General features: G+C 57.3%; 7 protein-coding genes across 7 annotated transcripts; all 7 read right to left on the minus strand.

The window, feature by feature from the left end:
* Nucleotides 1-675: 675 nt before the first annotated feature.
* Nucleotides 676-1,647, minus strand: LDBPK_360130 (mRNA capping methyltransferase, putative; the record flags this gene model as incomplete). Its single annotated transcript, XM_003865083.1, has 1 exon — nt 676-1,647. One exon carries the CDS (start codon nt 1,645-1,647, stop codon nt 676-678), a length of 972 nt encoding a protein of 323 aa, XP_003865131.1.
* Nucleotides 1,648-2,531: 884 nt separating this feature from the next.
* Nucleotides 2,532-3,638, minus strand: LDBPK_360140 (hypothetical protein, conserved; the record flags this gene model as incomplete). Its single annotated transcript, XM_003865084.1, has 1 exon — nt 2,532-3,638. One exon carries the CDS (start codon nt 3,636-3,638, stop codon nt 2,532-2,534), a length of 1,107 nt encoding a protein of 368 aa, XP_003865132.1.
* An 806-nt stretch (nt 3,639-4,444) lies between these two features.
* Nucleotides 4,445-6,379, minus strand: LDBPK_360150 (hypothetical protein, unknown function; the record flags this gene model as incomplete). Its single annotated transcript, XM_003865085.1, has 1 exon — nt 4,445-6,379. The coding sequence occupies one exon, from the start codon at nt 6,377-6,379 to the stop codon at nt 4,445-4,447; it is 1,935 nt and encodes a 644-aa protein (XP_003865133.1).
* A 2,242-nt stretch (nt 6,380-8,621) lies between these two features.
* On the minus strand, nt 8,622-10,079 carry LDBPK_360160 (fructose-6-phosphate2-kinase/fructose-2,6-bisph os phatase-likeprotein; the record flags this gene model as incomplete). The annotated part of the gene is made up of 1 exon (XM_003865086.1): nt 8,622-10,079. One exon carries the CDS (start codon nt 10,077-10,079, stop codon nt 8,622-8,624), a length of 1,458 nt encoding a protein of 485 aa, XP_003865134.1.
* Nucleotides 10,080-10,618: 539 nt separating this feature from the next.
* LDBPK_360170 (hypothetical protein, conserved) lies at nt 10,619-11,476 on the minus strand (the record flags this gene model as incomplete). Its single annotated transcript, XM_003865087.1, has 1 exon — nt 10,619-11,476. The coding sequence occupies one exon, from the start codon at nt 11,474-11,476 to the stop codon at nt 10,619-10,621; it is 858 nt and encodes a 285-aa protein (XP_003865135.1).
* Nucleotides 11,477-13,373: 1,897 nt separating this feature from the next.
* LDBPK_360180 (hypothetical protein, conserved) lies at nt 13,374-13,841 on the minus strand (the record flags this gene model as incomplete). The annotated part of the gene is made up of 1 exon (XM_003865088.1): nt 13,374-13,841. One exon carries the CDS (start codon nt 13,839-13,841, stop codon nt 13,374-13,376), a length of 468 nt encoding a protein of 155 aa, XP_003865136.1.
* A 655-nt stretch (nt 13,842-14,496) lies between these two features.
* Nucleotides 14,497-14,853, minus strand: LDBPK_360190 (elongation factor 2; the record flags this gene model as incomplete). The annotated part of the gene is made up of 1 exon (XM_003865089.1): nt 14,497-14,853. The coding sequence occupies one exon, from the start codon at nt 14,851-14,853 to the stop codon at nt 14,497-14,499; it is 357 nt and encodes a 118-aa protein (XP_003865137.1).
* Nucleotides 14,854-14,858: the final 5 nt, after the last annotated feature.

The following is a 14,858-nucleotide window of genomic DNA, read 5'->3' on the forward strand; positions in this document are numbered from 1 at the left end:
TGCCACATACACGGACACGCACACATACACATGTGGCACGCATACAGAGATGAAGAAAAAAGAGGAAGAGAGGGGAGCGGTAGCTTAGGCCTGCAAGGCATTGAAGAGGGCGACAGAGAGCCACCAGGAACGAGAACAAACAAGGGCGAGCGGTCAGCAGAATTGTGCGCTTACGCCACAAGTGTTCTTGTCGCCACCGAAAGCAAGGGAAGGAGGAGGAGTGTAGTAGCGCATCTTCGCAGCGCAGACAGAAGCAAACCGAGCTGCCCCTTCCAGACGTAGGCCACCTGCGGAGAGCTGAAGTCGGCATAAGCGCAGGTCCTCGTACCGCTGCTGCCCCTTCCTCTCCCCCCCCTGCAGTGCCGCAGCCGACGGTGTCGGCATTTCATGGCGTGAGCGCAGATGTGTGAGTGAGTGTTCACTTGGTTTTGCCAGTATGCGAGACAAGACTTGGCACTGCCCAAGCACAAGCATGTCCTCGTAAATCATGACAGGGCGGCGAGATAAGTGTCACATGCGAGCAACCAATAATACAATCCAGTCCCATCCAGCGCCGGCAGAAGAGAAAATACTGTCCTCGTCACACCGACGCAGGGGCGACCGTGCGAGGAACGCTTTCATCGGGTTGTGGGGTCGGCGACTACAGTCAATATGCTTTTGCACAAGTGTCAAGAGCTAGAGTGCTACCTTCTCTTTCACGAAGCACAGAGCGCGATACAAGGTCACAAGCTCCAGCTCCGCCGGACTGAGCTTGTTGCCCTTGTTTGCCTTCCAGTTTGCGGAGTAGTCCGGCACAAACTCGGAGAAAGGCTTCGACATGCCCTCGCAAAGCCGCAGTCGGGCCTCACTCGCGATTTGCACCACCGCATCGTGCGGCACCACATACTCGGGGCAGTCAACGAAGCCATCCAGGCGGAAGTGGTATTCAGTGCCCGTGACAAGCAAGGCATTGCCGTTGCAGGCGGCGGCGTACTCAGGTGGATTGGGAAAAGAGATGCTGTACAGCTCGTTGCCTAACGTGCCCTCCGCCGCCCGCTTGGAGAGCATCTCTATGTCGACTGTCGTGATGAGCACCACACCACCGGGAGCGAGAGCATCAGAGACAGCGGAGAAGACGTCGCGGATGAGATCGAGACTCTTGCAGGCATAGTGGAACGCAAACTGAATCGACACAACGCTGTAGCGACCAAAATGCGGAGAGCAGGGCAAGGTGCCTCGTAGAAACGACTCAGTGAAACAGTCAGCCACGGTGAACGAGGCACAGCACTGCGGCGGTCTCTCCATGGCGGCTATCATCTCCTTACATCGTCTCTCCGCCTCGTTGATGCACTCGAGAGAGACATCGTAGCAGTCGTAGACGGAGGTGTGCAGGGCAGCCGACAGCGCTCGGGGGTTGCTCTGCGACGGACTTTGCATGAAAAACCACTTACCGATGTCCCCGCCTCGTCCACTGGCAAGATCGAGAACCACCGCACCCTCTGACGGCGAGGCAGCCGCGTTGGCTAACACGCAGTCGAGAGAAAACTGGATCAAGGCCTTTTTTACAAAGTTGTTGAAGTGTCGAAACGCCACCTGCTGACTACTCCAGTCGTCTTTCCGCTTTCGTGTCACGTCATCGTACGCCGCCGCCGCCCGGTTCTGTGACATTCTCGAGTCTCACGTGAGAGTCTGTGCGCGCTTGGATGACTTGCCGACAACGGTGGCGTTGCGTGGCGACGTGTACGTGAGCCTTCCGCACGCAAAAAAAAAACGGAAAGCGCAGTTTCAACAAGGTTAATCTTGACGAGAACGCCACGCTGGAGAATGGCGTAGTCTGTACTTGAAGATGCAGATTGCATTTTTCGCACGCTCGCTCATGAGAAGCGGCACGCACAGACGCATGAAATCACGCGTACATTTGAGTAAGCGCCAACACGGCAAAACAGTGGACAAAGACAGCCACAGAGTAAGCAGGGAAAGGCATTCCATTCTCGTGCCAAAGAAAAGTCGCATGAACGGGTGCGATATGTGTGTATAACGGCCGCGATCCTCGCCGGTGCACATAAGCAGCACCACCACATCGAGTACCCCCCTCTCCTGTGTGCGTGTGAGTAGGGTGCGCGTTTGCCTGCTTCTCAAGGAGAACTCTCAGCAGTTGGAACTCATCCTAACGCTACGTTTCAAGCGCGCTCACATACTCGGCACATGCTGTCATCGTCTCTGCGCGAGACGCCACCAGCGCTGCGCCTTCCCGGCTTGCCTTTTGTTTTTGGTGCGCTTTCTTTTCTCTCTTTCCCTCATCTTCCCTATCAGTGGTAGTGAGGGAAAACAGATCGACTGAAGCGACAGACAACAATCAGCTGCCCCCCCCCCACACACACACGCACACACCGGGCGCACTGCACTCCACATTCTTTACACACACACATACACACTGCGATGCGGAGAGAATACGCTCCCGCGTCAGGCTGGGACGACATCGACTCCTTCAAGAACAAGCACGCAAAAACGCGCGCGCATCGACTTCCATGAGAATTGACCGAAAGCGGTAATCACCACTCGCTGTCCAGGAGCGCGAGCGCCTGGTGCAGGCGACGCACGACAACGGTGGAGAGGCAAAGGGTCTGATTGCTGGCCGCATCAGTTGATAAATCGAACCCGCACCAACGCAACAGCCGCACCGCTTCGTCTACAGGGAGAATGGCATCACGGAATGCCTTTGTGGAGATGCGCAATGTGCGCTTCTTCATGTCAAACGGGTCGCTCAGAATGTTGCCGAGGATGAGCCGGAGAGTGCGCACGCATTCGCCCGTCTGCTCAGCAGATGCGCGCTTGCGTATATTCTCGACAAGCGACTGCGCACATGTGGGGGCCTCTCCGGCAAACAAGCCGAGCAGTGTATTCTGAGCAGACGAAGGTGCGGTGACGGCGGACAGGTTCCATGTACCATCACTCGACGATGTCGCCGTCTGCGCTGGAGCCTGCGCCCCCTGCAGAGTTTCCAGCTTCGCCGCCGCTTCCGCGCGAGCATTCGCCGCCGCCTCCTCGTACTCTTTCTCCGCCAGCGCGAGCGCCTCTTCCCTGGTGTGCCCTCTACGCTCTAGTCGGTCAGCAGCGATTTGAATTTTGATGCGCCGCCTTGCCTCCAAGTCGGCTGCATTCTCGCGTCGCGCCTCCTCCGCGTTCATCTTTCGCCGCACTTCCTCCATCTCGCTTTTCATTCGCAGCATTTTGCGACCCACCTCCAGACGTTCTCGCTCCTTACGCTGCAGCTCGAGCTTCTCCTCTTCTTTGTTGCGCCTCACACGTTCTTGCAGCTCCCTCACCTTGGCCTCGCGCTCTGCTTCCGTCAAGACGCGTTTGGCTTTGATGATCACCTCGGCGCCATCCTCGAGCGCAGTGTCGAGCTCTGGGTGTCCTTCGTGCATCTGAATCCATTGCGTGCACGTAGCCTCGTCAATGCAGCCGGCAACGATGGACTTCTTGATGGCGTTTTCGCTGAATCCCCTCCCCGTCAGGGCATCGAAGAGAGTCTGACTGATAGTGTACGTGTCGCTGTCAGTGTCTTCAGATGACGAGGAATTCACAGATGGCAGCTTCACCGCCGCCAAAGGCTCGCCAGCTTGCGGCGACTCTGTCTCCTTGCAATCACTGCTCATGGTAGCGTACCTACAAGCGTACGCCGACAGACCTTGTGGTGTTTGTGCGTGGAGTGGTGTAGCGCTGCTGCCGCAACGCAACCCACATGGCAGTTGCTGCTGTCGTGTTTGCTTGTCGGTGTTTCCTTTCGCTCTGCTCAAGTGCTCTCACAGGTATGCCAAGCTTACGTCGCGCAGAACGGCGAGGTGGCGGGGTATGCAGTGACAGACCGGCAGAAAGAGGGAGAAGCGTAGTGACAGATGCGGGGCAGAGACAAGAAGAGTTAAGTCGGCCCGGCCAGTCAAAGACACGGAAGCGAGAGGCCAGCGCTGGTGACTGAATGCCGGCGACAGCGCAAAACGGCACCTCACTACCGTATGCGAGAGAGCGGGAAGTAGGCAAGGAATACGCCGTTTTGTGTGTGCTAGCGTACATGGGAAAGGGTGCGACACCGGCGGCCGCCGCCTGCCGCGCAAACACAGCCCCGTGGATCACCGCAGTGACGAAGGCGCGAGAGAGGGTAGCCTCGCTCGCTCTCTTGCAGCAGCGGCACGATGCTCTGCCCACGTGTCGCGCACACCCCACAAAGCACGACGAAGTTCAGCGCCGGCACAAAGACAGCAGAGGCAGCCAAAGGAGTGAAAAGGAAAAACGAAGAAGAGCAGGGGAGGCGGTCACGGTGGGGAGGGAGGTCTAGGGTGAGTAAAAGCCACGCATCACCACTGTGTTGCGTGCTTTAGAGATGGAGACTGGAGCACGCTCTTTTTTTTTGTTGCTTCCATGGGCGCAGCATGCGCACGCGCAGTCACGTAGATAAGGCTCACTGCTAGGAAAACAGAGACGCAAAAACGTCGTCGTTTGTACACGCTGGCGGTGGCGCGGCTGAAGGCGGCAGTGTGGGTTGCGTCCAGGAACCAGCGAGTGCTGCAGGTGCTCCAGAGTTCGCCGCTGAGGAGGAAAAGGAGCCGCCGCTCGATGGTGGTGGCGCTGTCGCTGGTGCTGAGCCGCTGCCGAGCATCTGCGCGTACCTGACAATCGACGCAACGGCAAACTGCCGCACCGTTCCATTCGCGTGAAGCAAGAGGGGACAGAGAAGCGGGATTGACTTGACGGCTCGATGCTCTGGGGTCATCTTCTCCTCTATGCCCCTCAATAGGCCGAGCATGTAATCAAGTTGCACGGATGTAAAGGAGATGGAGGTGTTCGCAATGCTTCGTGTCAGGTTCGCCTCCACGTCCATTTTAGTCTCCGATTCGCAGAAGGTGAGGATCTTCTCGAGGCACTGGAAGGCGAGTGCAAAGGAGTCTGCGTTGGACGCGGCCACTTTGAGCAGGCGGGCGGCAATGTCCTTCGGCAAACCGAGCTTGACGGTCGGGGTCTGCGTCAGCACGTCACGGAACCACTCCAGGCTGCCTTTCTGGAGGCGCTCATTTCCTTCACTCGGCATCAGCTTCAGGATGAGAGGAATAATGAGTGTCGCCCTGTCCTCCACGCTCGCAAAGTGCTTATGGATGCCCTCGCGCTTTTGTAGAACTTGCTCGGCGTATACGGCGGCCGGCTGCAGCGACGGAGCACGAATAATGGCAGTCAGCAGCGACACGAAGTATTCGCGCAAGGTGCGATCAAAGCTGCCGGCAGAGAGGGTGCCGGCGCAAAGCAGAAGAATCGGCAGCACAAAGCGAAGCATGGCATCGGCCTTGCTCTCCTGCACCATGAGAGGCACAATGTCCGACACGATGACAGCCTCGCAGAAATCACCCTTCGTAAGGCCGTCGTAGAGCGCCTTTAGCAGCCTAAAGCGTGTGTCGCTGTCGAGGATGCCAAAGGAGAACAAACCAGTGAGCGTCTTCATGTCCGGCGTCGCGAAAGGGCCGGTGATGACGACGGTCGAGATCGGTGGGCGCGGCAATCGCAACGCTCCCGCAGGGAAGTAGCGTGATATGTGCCCTTCGACAGTGCTCAGCTGCCGCTGCTGTTCCTGTGGGTTGCCGCCGCAGTTGAAGAGCCGCTTCCCCTGCAACACCTCCACCGTAACAACGAGAAAGCCGTACGTGTCGCTGTCTGGGTACACGAGCGGCGCGGCGCCAACGGAGAAAAGGTCTCTGTTGGCGGCATCGGCCTTCTTAGTGCAAAACTCCACGTACTCCGTCGGCAGGTAGTCCAGTAGCGGCGCCGCCACGCTGTGGAAGGGGAAGGGCGGCGGCGGTGGTGCGCTGAGCTGAGCTCGCGGCACAGCGAAGCAGAGGTCGCCGACCTTCCATTGATTGTCCTCTGTTACGTAAATGGAGGAGAGGGCAAAGTTGAGAAGAAGAAGCTCTGCTTTCTCGTGCAGGAACCGGATGGCCTCGGCGCAGTGGCAAAGTCCCAGCAGCTTCACCTGAAGAGGCAGGCCCTGAACGGTCTCTGGCGCGAGCACCATCGACACCCGCTCCGCCACAAACCATATCTTTTTCTTGTCCTCTACCAGTTGATCCTCGATGCTAAGGATGCCGGGGTGGCGCATGTGGGTCAGCAGTGCGACACTCTCCTTCACCGCCTTGATGAGCGCGAGAGCCTCGCTAGCAGTGCAACGCTCCAACACCCTCTTTATACGCAGGGTGAATATAGACACCTTCTTTCCATTGGCGCGCACGACAGCGTCACACTTCTCGAACAAGTCGCTACGGCCACAAAGTGTGGTGCCGGAGGTAGCCAGCTCGTACGCGTTAAGCGGGTTTGACGAGATGGCAGACACCACCGTCTCCTTGAGCTGCTTGAGCATTGCCTGTCGCCGCCCTCCTTCGTTGTCGCGCGATAAAATGATAGGCTTTCTCCGCACAGTGGGGGTCTGCTGGTGCACCTGCGTCCCGCCCCCGTGAGACACAGCCCTTTCCCTCCCCCTCCGCGCGTAAAGTGGGATGGGGAAAGAAGGTGTGCGACGCACAGGAAAGAAACGATGCGCCTTGTGGCTGTTGCTGTACGCCGGCTTGTTCACCTCTCCTCACCGACGATGCAGCGCGCGTCCCTGAGGGCTAATTCACTCACGTCTCTCTCCTTTCTTGTCTTCTCGGGGGAATGGTACGTGCAGTGCACGATCGCCCAGCGTCTCTTCGGCTTGCGTGCGCTCCTCCTTGCGTGCATCAACTGTGTGAGGGACGAGGTGCGACGATGTATGCTGCGCAGAATCGTTTGGGTGTTTGCGGTGCAGTCAAAAAGCGCGTAAGAGACAAGACGTGGGGAGTTGTGCAAGAGTAACAGGCAACATACCAAATACAAAGAAGGAGTGAGCGCGCACTTTTACAGGGCAAGAAAAAAAGGTGGGGCGAAGAACGCACAGACGCTGCAACACTGTGCCCCGTCATCCCACCTATCTCCCCTACTATCACAGAGAGTGCAGCGGGAGAAAAAGGCGTGCGGGGTACTCTGCAACCATCTCGACATACCATCGGCGCACGCTCGGACGCACACAACCTTTCAGCCCCCTCCCTCTCGCTTCATTCGCCATACAGCATACACGCAGGATGTGCGGAGAGGAAAGAGGGGGCTAGTATCCTCTTCTTTTTTTGGTGAGGTACGCCGCCGTGCACAACTTCGTGCCGTCCTTGCTCGTCGAGAGAGGAAGGGCTCCATCACGACCCGCACTGAGAATAGGGAAACGACCGCCGGCACCACACGGCAAAACGGAGCACGAAAAAAAAAAACGAAAAAGGGGGAGAGAAAAGAGGAGGCAGGCACAGCTACACACACGCGCAGAAAGACCATGCAGCGTTGTTTTGGTTTTTTCATATTCAGCGTGTCCACTCTCTGCCATACAGCACGAGCTCAGCTTCACTCCACAGCGGCCCTGTCACACGCCCCATCGCCTGGTGTGAAGCAGCGCTGGAAACGCGCGTTGCAGCAACGCAACGACTCGGTCACCAGTGCACGGGCCCGGCCCACATACTCTACCCATCACGGCCGCCTCGCAGGCCGGCTCACAGCCGCTCCTCCAATCACGCCGGCCGCCACCTCTGGTACATTCCCCCTCCCCCTCCTCGTCGGGTGACACTCACGCTCCCCACCACCAGTAGGCAGTGTGCAGACGGGGGGGGGGGGTGAGAGACGCGTCCGAGCCACGCCGGCACTCCGCCGAATCATGTGGGTGGTACAAGCGTGTTCGCTGCCGCAGGTCTCTCCAGCGCGGCACCATCCAGGACCTCACCGCCGGCATCTGTAGCGATGCACCACACTGAATCGCTAACTCGAGGGCACTTGACCTTACCACTACCACAGATGGTTCTGACATTGGGAGAGGTTGGAGAAGGGGGGCTCGGCATGGCCTCTCCACACAGAGTAAGGGCACTGAGATCTGGGATACCACGCATTGAGCTATCCCCCCGCGTCATCAGGTAAGATGATGAAGAGCAACAACAAAAATGTACAGGAAGCCATTACTGAAGCATCATCCATAGAATGCCCCTCTCTCTCGTACGGTCCTTCACTTCCCCATCACCTGAGGGCACACCTATTGATCTGCCCTCGGACGCAGGTTTGCGGTTCGAGTCGCGCAGTAGCCGTGCTCTCCGAGGCGAAGTCAGCATGCGCTTGCGCATGTGCATGTTAGTAAAGGGCTGCAAGAGGGGGTGAACAACGGCCCCGCTATACCTTTCCACGCCCTTCATCGGCGCGCGGCGTGATCTAATGCCGTGATCGCTCAGCAATAACAAGGGAAAGAACGGAAACAACAAGGTCGGTTTGGGAGGTGCGTTTATATGTGCACGCGCTGGAGAGAAGGGGTGGTAGAGCAAGAAACGAGCGAAGAGGTAGCAGCGTACAGCACGGCCAGAAGAGTCGCCGAAAAGAAATCAACGTGAAGCGCTGGCAAATGTGCAAAGATGAAAGCGGCGTTCGAGACCGATATCGGCAAAAAAAAGAGAGCCTAAAGCAACGCAGCACAGGACGCGCACGTGGAGCAGGCAGGCGCGCTGATAAGCACACACACACACACTTAGCCGCACACCAAAACATATACGCAGCCGGACTGCCTACCAGCCCTGCCAGTGGGCCTCGGGTCCCTCGTCTTGAGTCTGGCGAGGCGACAACGCTATCTCAGCCAGCTGCGGTTCTCCAAGGCGGTTCATTGTGCACGCCCAAATGGTGCGCTGTGGGCACGGGACATGCACGGCCTCTTCTACTGGCCGTCCGCCGAAGAAAGACAGCATAGTACGGAGCACGGCTTGGTGCGCGACAACCACCACGCACTTCATGCAATTGTTCAAGTCGTTCAGCAGAGGTGTGAGTCGGCGGACGAGGTCGACATACGATTCGCCGTCCGGGTAGCGGAACCCGACCTTGTCAGTATGCCGAAAGCGTTGGATAAAGGGGTAGAGGGACTTCACTTCCTCGTTGGTCATGTCCTCGCAGATGCCGGCATGAATCTCGTTGAGCGACTTGAACGGTTTGAGAACACCGTGGGACAGTATGTCGGCGGTGGGTTGCGCTGTGCGCTGAGTGCGTCGCAGCTGGCTGCACCACACCTCAAAGTCGCCGTCCTCCTCCCACACGGTGGTGCGATGGTCGAACAAGTTTACATTCGTCTTGACTTGACGCTCAAAAAAGTGGGCAATGTCTTCGGCGTCGATTCGGCCGGTCTCCGTCAAGTCCGGGTCTCCGCCGAGTCGATCCTCGACGTTGTACTCGGACTGCCCGTGGCGGGTAAAGAAGATTGGCGGGAACGACTTGAGTGTCTCGCCTGGCGCGCCCTCCAGCGGCTCCGCCGAGTAGAGCTGATACAGCGTCGGAAGCATACTGTTGAGAAAACTGGTGAGGCTGGAGCAGACAACGCTGCCGCTGCTCCGCGACGCGCGCAGTGCCTGCCGCTGGAGGCTAACGTCGATAAAGCGATAGGAGTTCTGCCTGTGGCTCTCCCACTCCTCCGCAAACCGCACGTGCCGAATTAAAAAAGAGCGCTCAGGGGGGAGCAAACTCACCAGTGCTGCACGGGCATCCGCGCAGTCGCAGTCAGTAAACATAACTGCAACGGGAGTGGCGACAAAGCCCAGCTTCGGATTCGAGTCGAAGTAGTCCAAGGCAGCCGACACACACCGTCGGTTTTCTTGAAGCCATGTATCCCGTTGCGTCGCGTACGGCGTCGGACGATGATCTTGGAAGCTCTTGGAGGCAACAAACAGCTGCACACTTTCGCCTATCCACCGAAAGTAATGCACAAACCGGGTGCAGAAGAACCGCGCCGGCATGCTGCATCGCTCCTCGGAGCTGACAAAGATGACAACTGGACTCGTCGCATTGGAGAAACGGTATAGTCCCATGCTGACCATCGCCACATGATTGGCGTTAGTGTCTGTGAGAGACGGCGGTGGGCGAACCACCTCTCGCTGAGTGTGGTACTCTACCCCCACCATGTGTCTAAAGTCGATGGTGTTCGCTTCATTCATGCCCCCCACATCGTACACGTTCGACGCCCTCAGGTGGACGAGGACCATTTGCGAGGCTCGGTGCACGTCGCTATCTCACCAGCACACGTTTCCACTGTCGAAAGCGAAATGCCGCAGTGTCGCGCGAGGCACGTGAGCGAAGAGAAATGAAAGAAGCAAAAAATAAAGGCGAGGAGAAACGCGAGAGAGAGAGAGAAGATGCACATGACCGAGTGGGCGTCTTGCCGAGGAATACAAAAAGCAGGTGCTGGTAGGAAGGGAGGGCTGAGGTGATGCTGAAGTATGCACCCGTGCGCACTAAACGCTCTTTCTTGTGGACTGTTCGCTTCAGAAGCAACGCACGCAACTTTTCACAGGAAAGCGTTGAGACCTAATGCTAGTGGTGCCCATGGTAGACGTAAAGCGATGACCCTGCGTCCTTTTTCGGCGCACGAGTGTCATGTGCGTGTTCCTCTACCTACCGTCCCACGCCCACTTACCACTCGTTGTCGACGAAGCGCGGTCCACTTGTGTTTGCGCCCTGAGCAGAAGGTCGGCCCGCAACATGACATCCTAGGCACAGGCGCACAATTCCGCCGGCAGCCTTTTTACACGGCGGTGCGCTTGGCCGCGTTGGCGGAATCCTCCGCCTTCATCTTTTCGATGATCTCCTTTTGCTGGCGCAGCAGATGGAGGCGCTGAGTCGGTGTTAGGCTGGTGGGGTTCTTGCCGCGGTAACTCGTCTTGTCCAGCTGGCCTTTTCGGGTCAAAATATAACGCGGTAGCAGGCGCACAACGACGACCATGAGCAGCATCGCGATGGAGACAAGGGAACCCGAAGACGACGAATCCTTTCCTGACGCGATAGGACGATGTCTAACCTCCAAATGTACGCTGCACGGCTCCTGCGTGTCTGACGCGCCACCGACGAGGATGCCGGTGAGCAGCACAGAGCCCTCTCCCATCCTTGCCACGTAGAGCTCCCGCACGCGCCACGGCGTAGCAAGGCACCTTCCGTTGTCGGCGCTGTACAGTGGCTCGGCAGGGTCAAAGCGGCGAAGCAGAAGTCCGTCATTTTCAAATGAGCGCAACATGGACGGCGAGAACCACACCGTCTGGCACTCGAGCCGAACGCCGTCGTCCGTGCGGACAGCCGCAAGCTTTAGAGTCGATGACGAGGGCATGCGGCACAGCGCGTGCTCGTCGCTGGGGACGCCGGCGTAAACAAGCCCAACGCGCGCGGCGGCGTAGTCGAAAAGGCGACCAAGGCGCCCATTGTCCCTCTCCCTCACCGTCCACTTTCCTGGTTGTACGGTGAGCTCGTAGTTGGGAGGCACAGCACCACGGCCTGGTAAAAGAGTGCTCACATCCCACGTCCCTTGCTGAAGATCACCGCTGCCTCTCACAGTCGTAACGCAGAGCAGCGCTAAGAGCAGCACGCAGGCGCTCACCTGAAGCTGCTGCATGGTAGATGTCTATGATCTCGATGATATGCAGGGAAGGCGAAAGATGCACAGAGCGCGGTTCGACTAAAAAGAATGAAGAAAACAAAGCCGCACCGCTGCACCGCGAAAGTGAGGTCGGGGGAGGGGAGGGGCGCAGAGTCGACGTGTTCAGTTGTTCCACAAAGCACAGCGACAGGTGAAAGTAAGGACGATAGGCGCGCGCATGGAACGCAGAAGGAGAGGCGAAGAGAAAGAAGCGGACAGAGAGAGAGAGAGACGGGAGTAGAAACTGTGCGTTGACGTCAGCGAGCGCGGGCAAGGAGAACGAGATGCCGGGCTCAGGAACAAGCTCACAATGGCTAAAAGGTCAGCAAAGAACCGAAGCTCAGTTTCACCTATCAGCGTTGCTTCAGGACGCTTCTCTTGTTGATCCTTCGTGCGTGATGCGCCCTTGCAAGCACACAAGAAGTACTGAACTAAAGGCCGTTTCCAGATCAGTACAATGCGGAGAAACGCCGTCACGAGGACCTCGCTAGAACGTTTACGAAGTTCAAAGAATAGTGGGGAGCAGCAATAACCAAAGGGCCTCCCCACTGCGGCCAAGACACCCTCTCGGTTAGGCCTCTGCCCCCTCCTTTGCCGTTTCTCCTGTCACCTTTGCCCTCTTGAGATCACAGTTGAATCCTTTCTTCGCGGCACCGCTGAACAGGAACGCACACAGACAAGCAGAAGAACAGAAAGACCGAGAGAGCAGCAGCATTGTCAAATCAAAACGCGCCGACATCCAACCAACAGCCGGTATCCGCTAGCGCGGGCCCCACGCGCGCTGAGATGCGAAGCGCTTCATGCAAGAGCTTCGCCGATGATACCATGAACAACTGTACGAAAGACGCTTCCGCATCTCGCATCTGCCTCACGACTTCTTCAAGCGCCGACCAATGTCCGTCATGAGTGCCAGGAGCCATCTGCTTTGCGTAGCTGCGCCCCAGCGTCCACATGACTTGTTGCGCCGCCTCGGTCTGCTGCAGTCCCTGCATGAAACAGAAGCATCGTCGGCTGATTGCTCACAAGACGAGCACCCCGATCACCGCCCTTGTCAAGGCGCACACTGGAAGCTAGAAACCACACCTTGAGGCAATGTATGTTCTCGTCAGCGATGCGCACCGCGACTTCCTCAGCGTCACCGTCACTGTCGCTGTTGCCGACCCAAGAAGCGGGTCCCGACAGTCAAGTACTACGTTCCCACCGAAGAGGCACGACCGCAACGTCCCCAAGGCACTCCGCGGCATACCCGTTTCACCGGCGCTTCAGCATCTCGTCAAGCGGCAGCGCCACAACGTGCGCACGCGCTGTCGAGAGTAAGCTGTGCTGAAGGTGTACTACTAACGACCTGCGAGTGAGCGCCATTACCTGGGAGCCAGCAATCACATGACAGGTGAAACAGGTGGTGGAATGCGCCAAAAAAAAATGGGGAGGGATTCGCTGCGATGAGTCCACCCAGTGAGTTCATAAGAGTCCGACGCAGCACTTTAGTGGCGCGGAGAGCCGACATCTTTTTGGAGGGGATGATTCACACAAAGGAGGTCGAGTACGGAGGCGTTCTCGGTAAACATATATTATGAAATAAGGCTTGAGAAGTCCGCAAGGGGCGCACGCGAGGAGAAACGACTGGCGTTGCTTGTGAGGTGGGCGAGCAGGATCACTTTTCTTCTTTTTTTGAACTGTCAAGACAGAACCGCGCCATCATCGGCAGCAGCAACCTATATGTATGAGAGTGCGAGCGGCAGCGTGAGGTCCACCACGGCGGAAGGTGCGCTCAAATGCCGCAAAGAAAAAAAAGCACGCACATCAGGTAGGCCACATTGCATAAGCGTATAATGAGCCAGCGAAAGGGGCACCAAACGTGCCGCTTGCTCGATCAGGACTTGCCTCGCCCCATGACGTTCATGTGCAATACCTCATCAATCTTGCCCTCCTTCGACTCCATCTCGACTTCCCGCTGGTGACGCCACACCCGCATTTTCAGCCCATCCTCTTCTGCGATCCGCCGCAGTTCATTTTGGTCATACGGATAAGTCTCCAGTACCCCCGTCCGCATCATACCACTGCGATAGCGCTCTACGTAATACATAACCTCTGCTCGGCCCAGTCGGTGGTAGTTGTCGATCGGCTCCTGTCCTTCTTCAGAGCGGGCGCATTGAACAAACAGCTTCAGCAGGTTGTATTGCACACTAACTGAGTCGAAGCACGTGAACGACTTTAGCCAGTCCTGAAATCGATCATCGCAGCGCCACGGTCGCATCCCGTAATAGATGCTCCGCCCCGTGATGGGGTTCAGTGTCTCGGGGGTATCCTTGATGCGAGTGAAATGCGAGATGCCGTCCATCTCGACTCATTCGTGTGCCTCTGCACGATTTGCATATGCAAAAGCAAAGAAAGCAGCGCAAAACAGAGAATTTCTACACCCCCGCGACCGGGTGACGCGCAGCTATCCAAGCGCCAGGATTAGGAGCGATGCACAAGCTCCACACAAAAAAAAAAAAAAACAAGAAAAAGACACACCAGCACGTGCAGGAGAAAAAAAAAAAAAACAAGAAAAAGACACACCAGCACGTGCAGGAGAAGAGCAGGACATGATAGAGGATGTCAGGAAAACCCGCTAGGTCTCTCTCAAGCGGTGAGACGCAAGAAACCATAGAACGCGTACCTGGCACACCACGGCACCGAAAACAGCAAGGTACAAACGAGTAGAATCAGCAGCATCCACGGCTCCAGACTCAAAAAACATAACCACGACGCGCAGCGCACCAACAAATTCTTTTCCATCAAGCGAAAGTGGAACACAAATACTATAAAAAAAAAAAAACAAAAGAAACACCTACAGACGGCAAGGAAAACAGTCCGGAAAGCTACCATGATAACAAGCACATAAACCACCGCACACCAAAAAAAAAAAGAACAGGATCGAAAACCTTAATGAGTTTCCACACGCAAACTCCACACGTCAGCTGCCACAGCAAGGGCAACCGTTCCCCCGTAGCTTACAACTTATCCATGAACTGGTCCAGGCCGGGGATATCCGGCTTCAGGCCCTTGCGCGTGCGGATGGCAAGCGTCGTCGTGTTGGCCAGCGACTTCGGCTCCAGCGGGTCGCCGGGGTACTCCTGCCAGTGGTCGAACACGCACTGCGGGAAGGCCTGACCGCCAGTTCCAGCGCGCAGGTCGGCAGTGAAGCCGAACGACTCCGCAACCGGCAGGTACGCGCGCACATTGTAGATGGGCGTGCCGGGGCGGTTCTCCTCGCCAATGATCACGCCACGGCGGCGGGTCAGCACACCGTAGATGCCGCCCATGGCGTGCTCCACGGTCTGGATGTCCACCACGAACATCGGCTCCATCAGGC

This window comes from Leishmania donovani, chromosome 36, assembly GCF_000227135.1.
Source record: "Leishmania donovani BPK282A1 complete genome, chromosome 36".
Taxonomy (NCBI): Eukaryota; Euglenozoa; class Kinetoplastea; order Trypanosomatida; family Trypanosomatidae; genus Leishmania; species Leishmania donovani.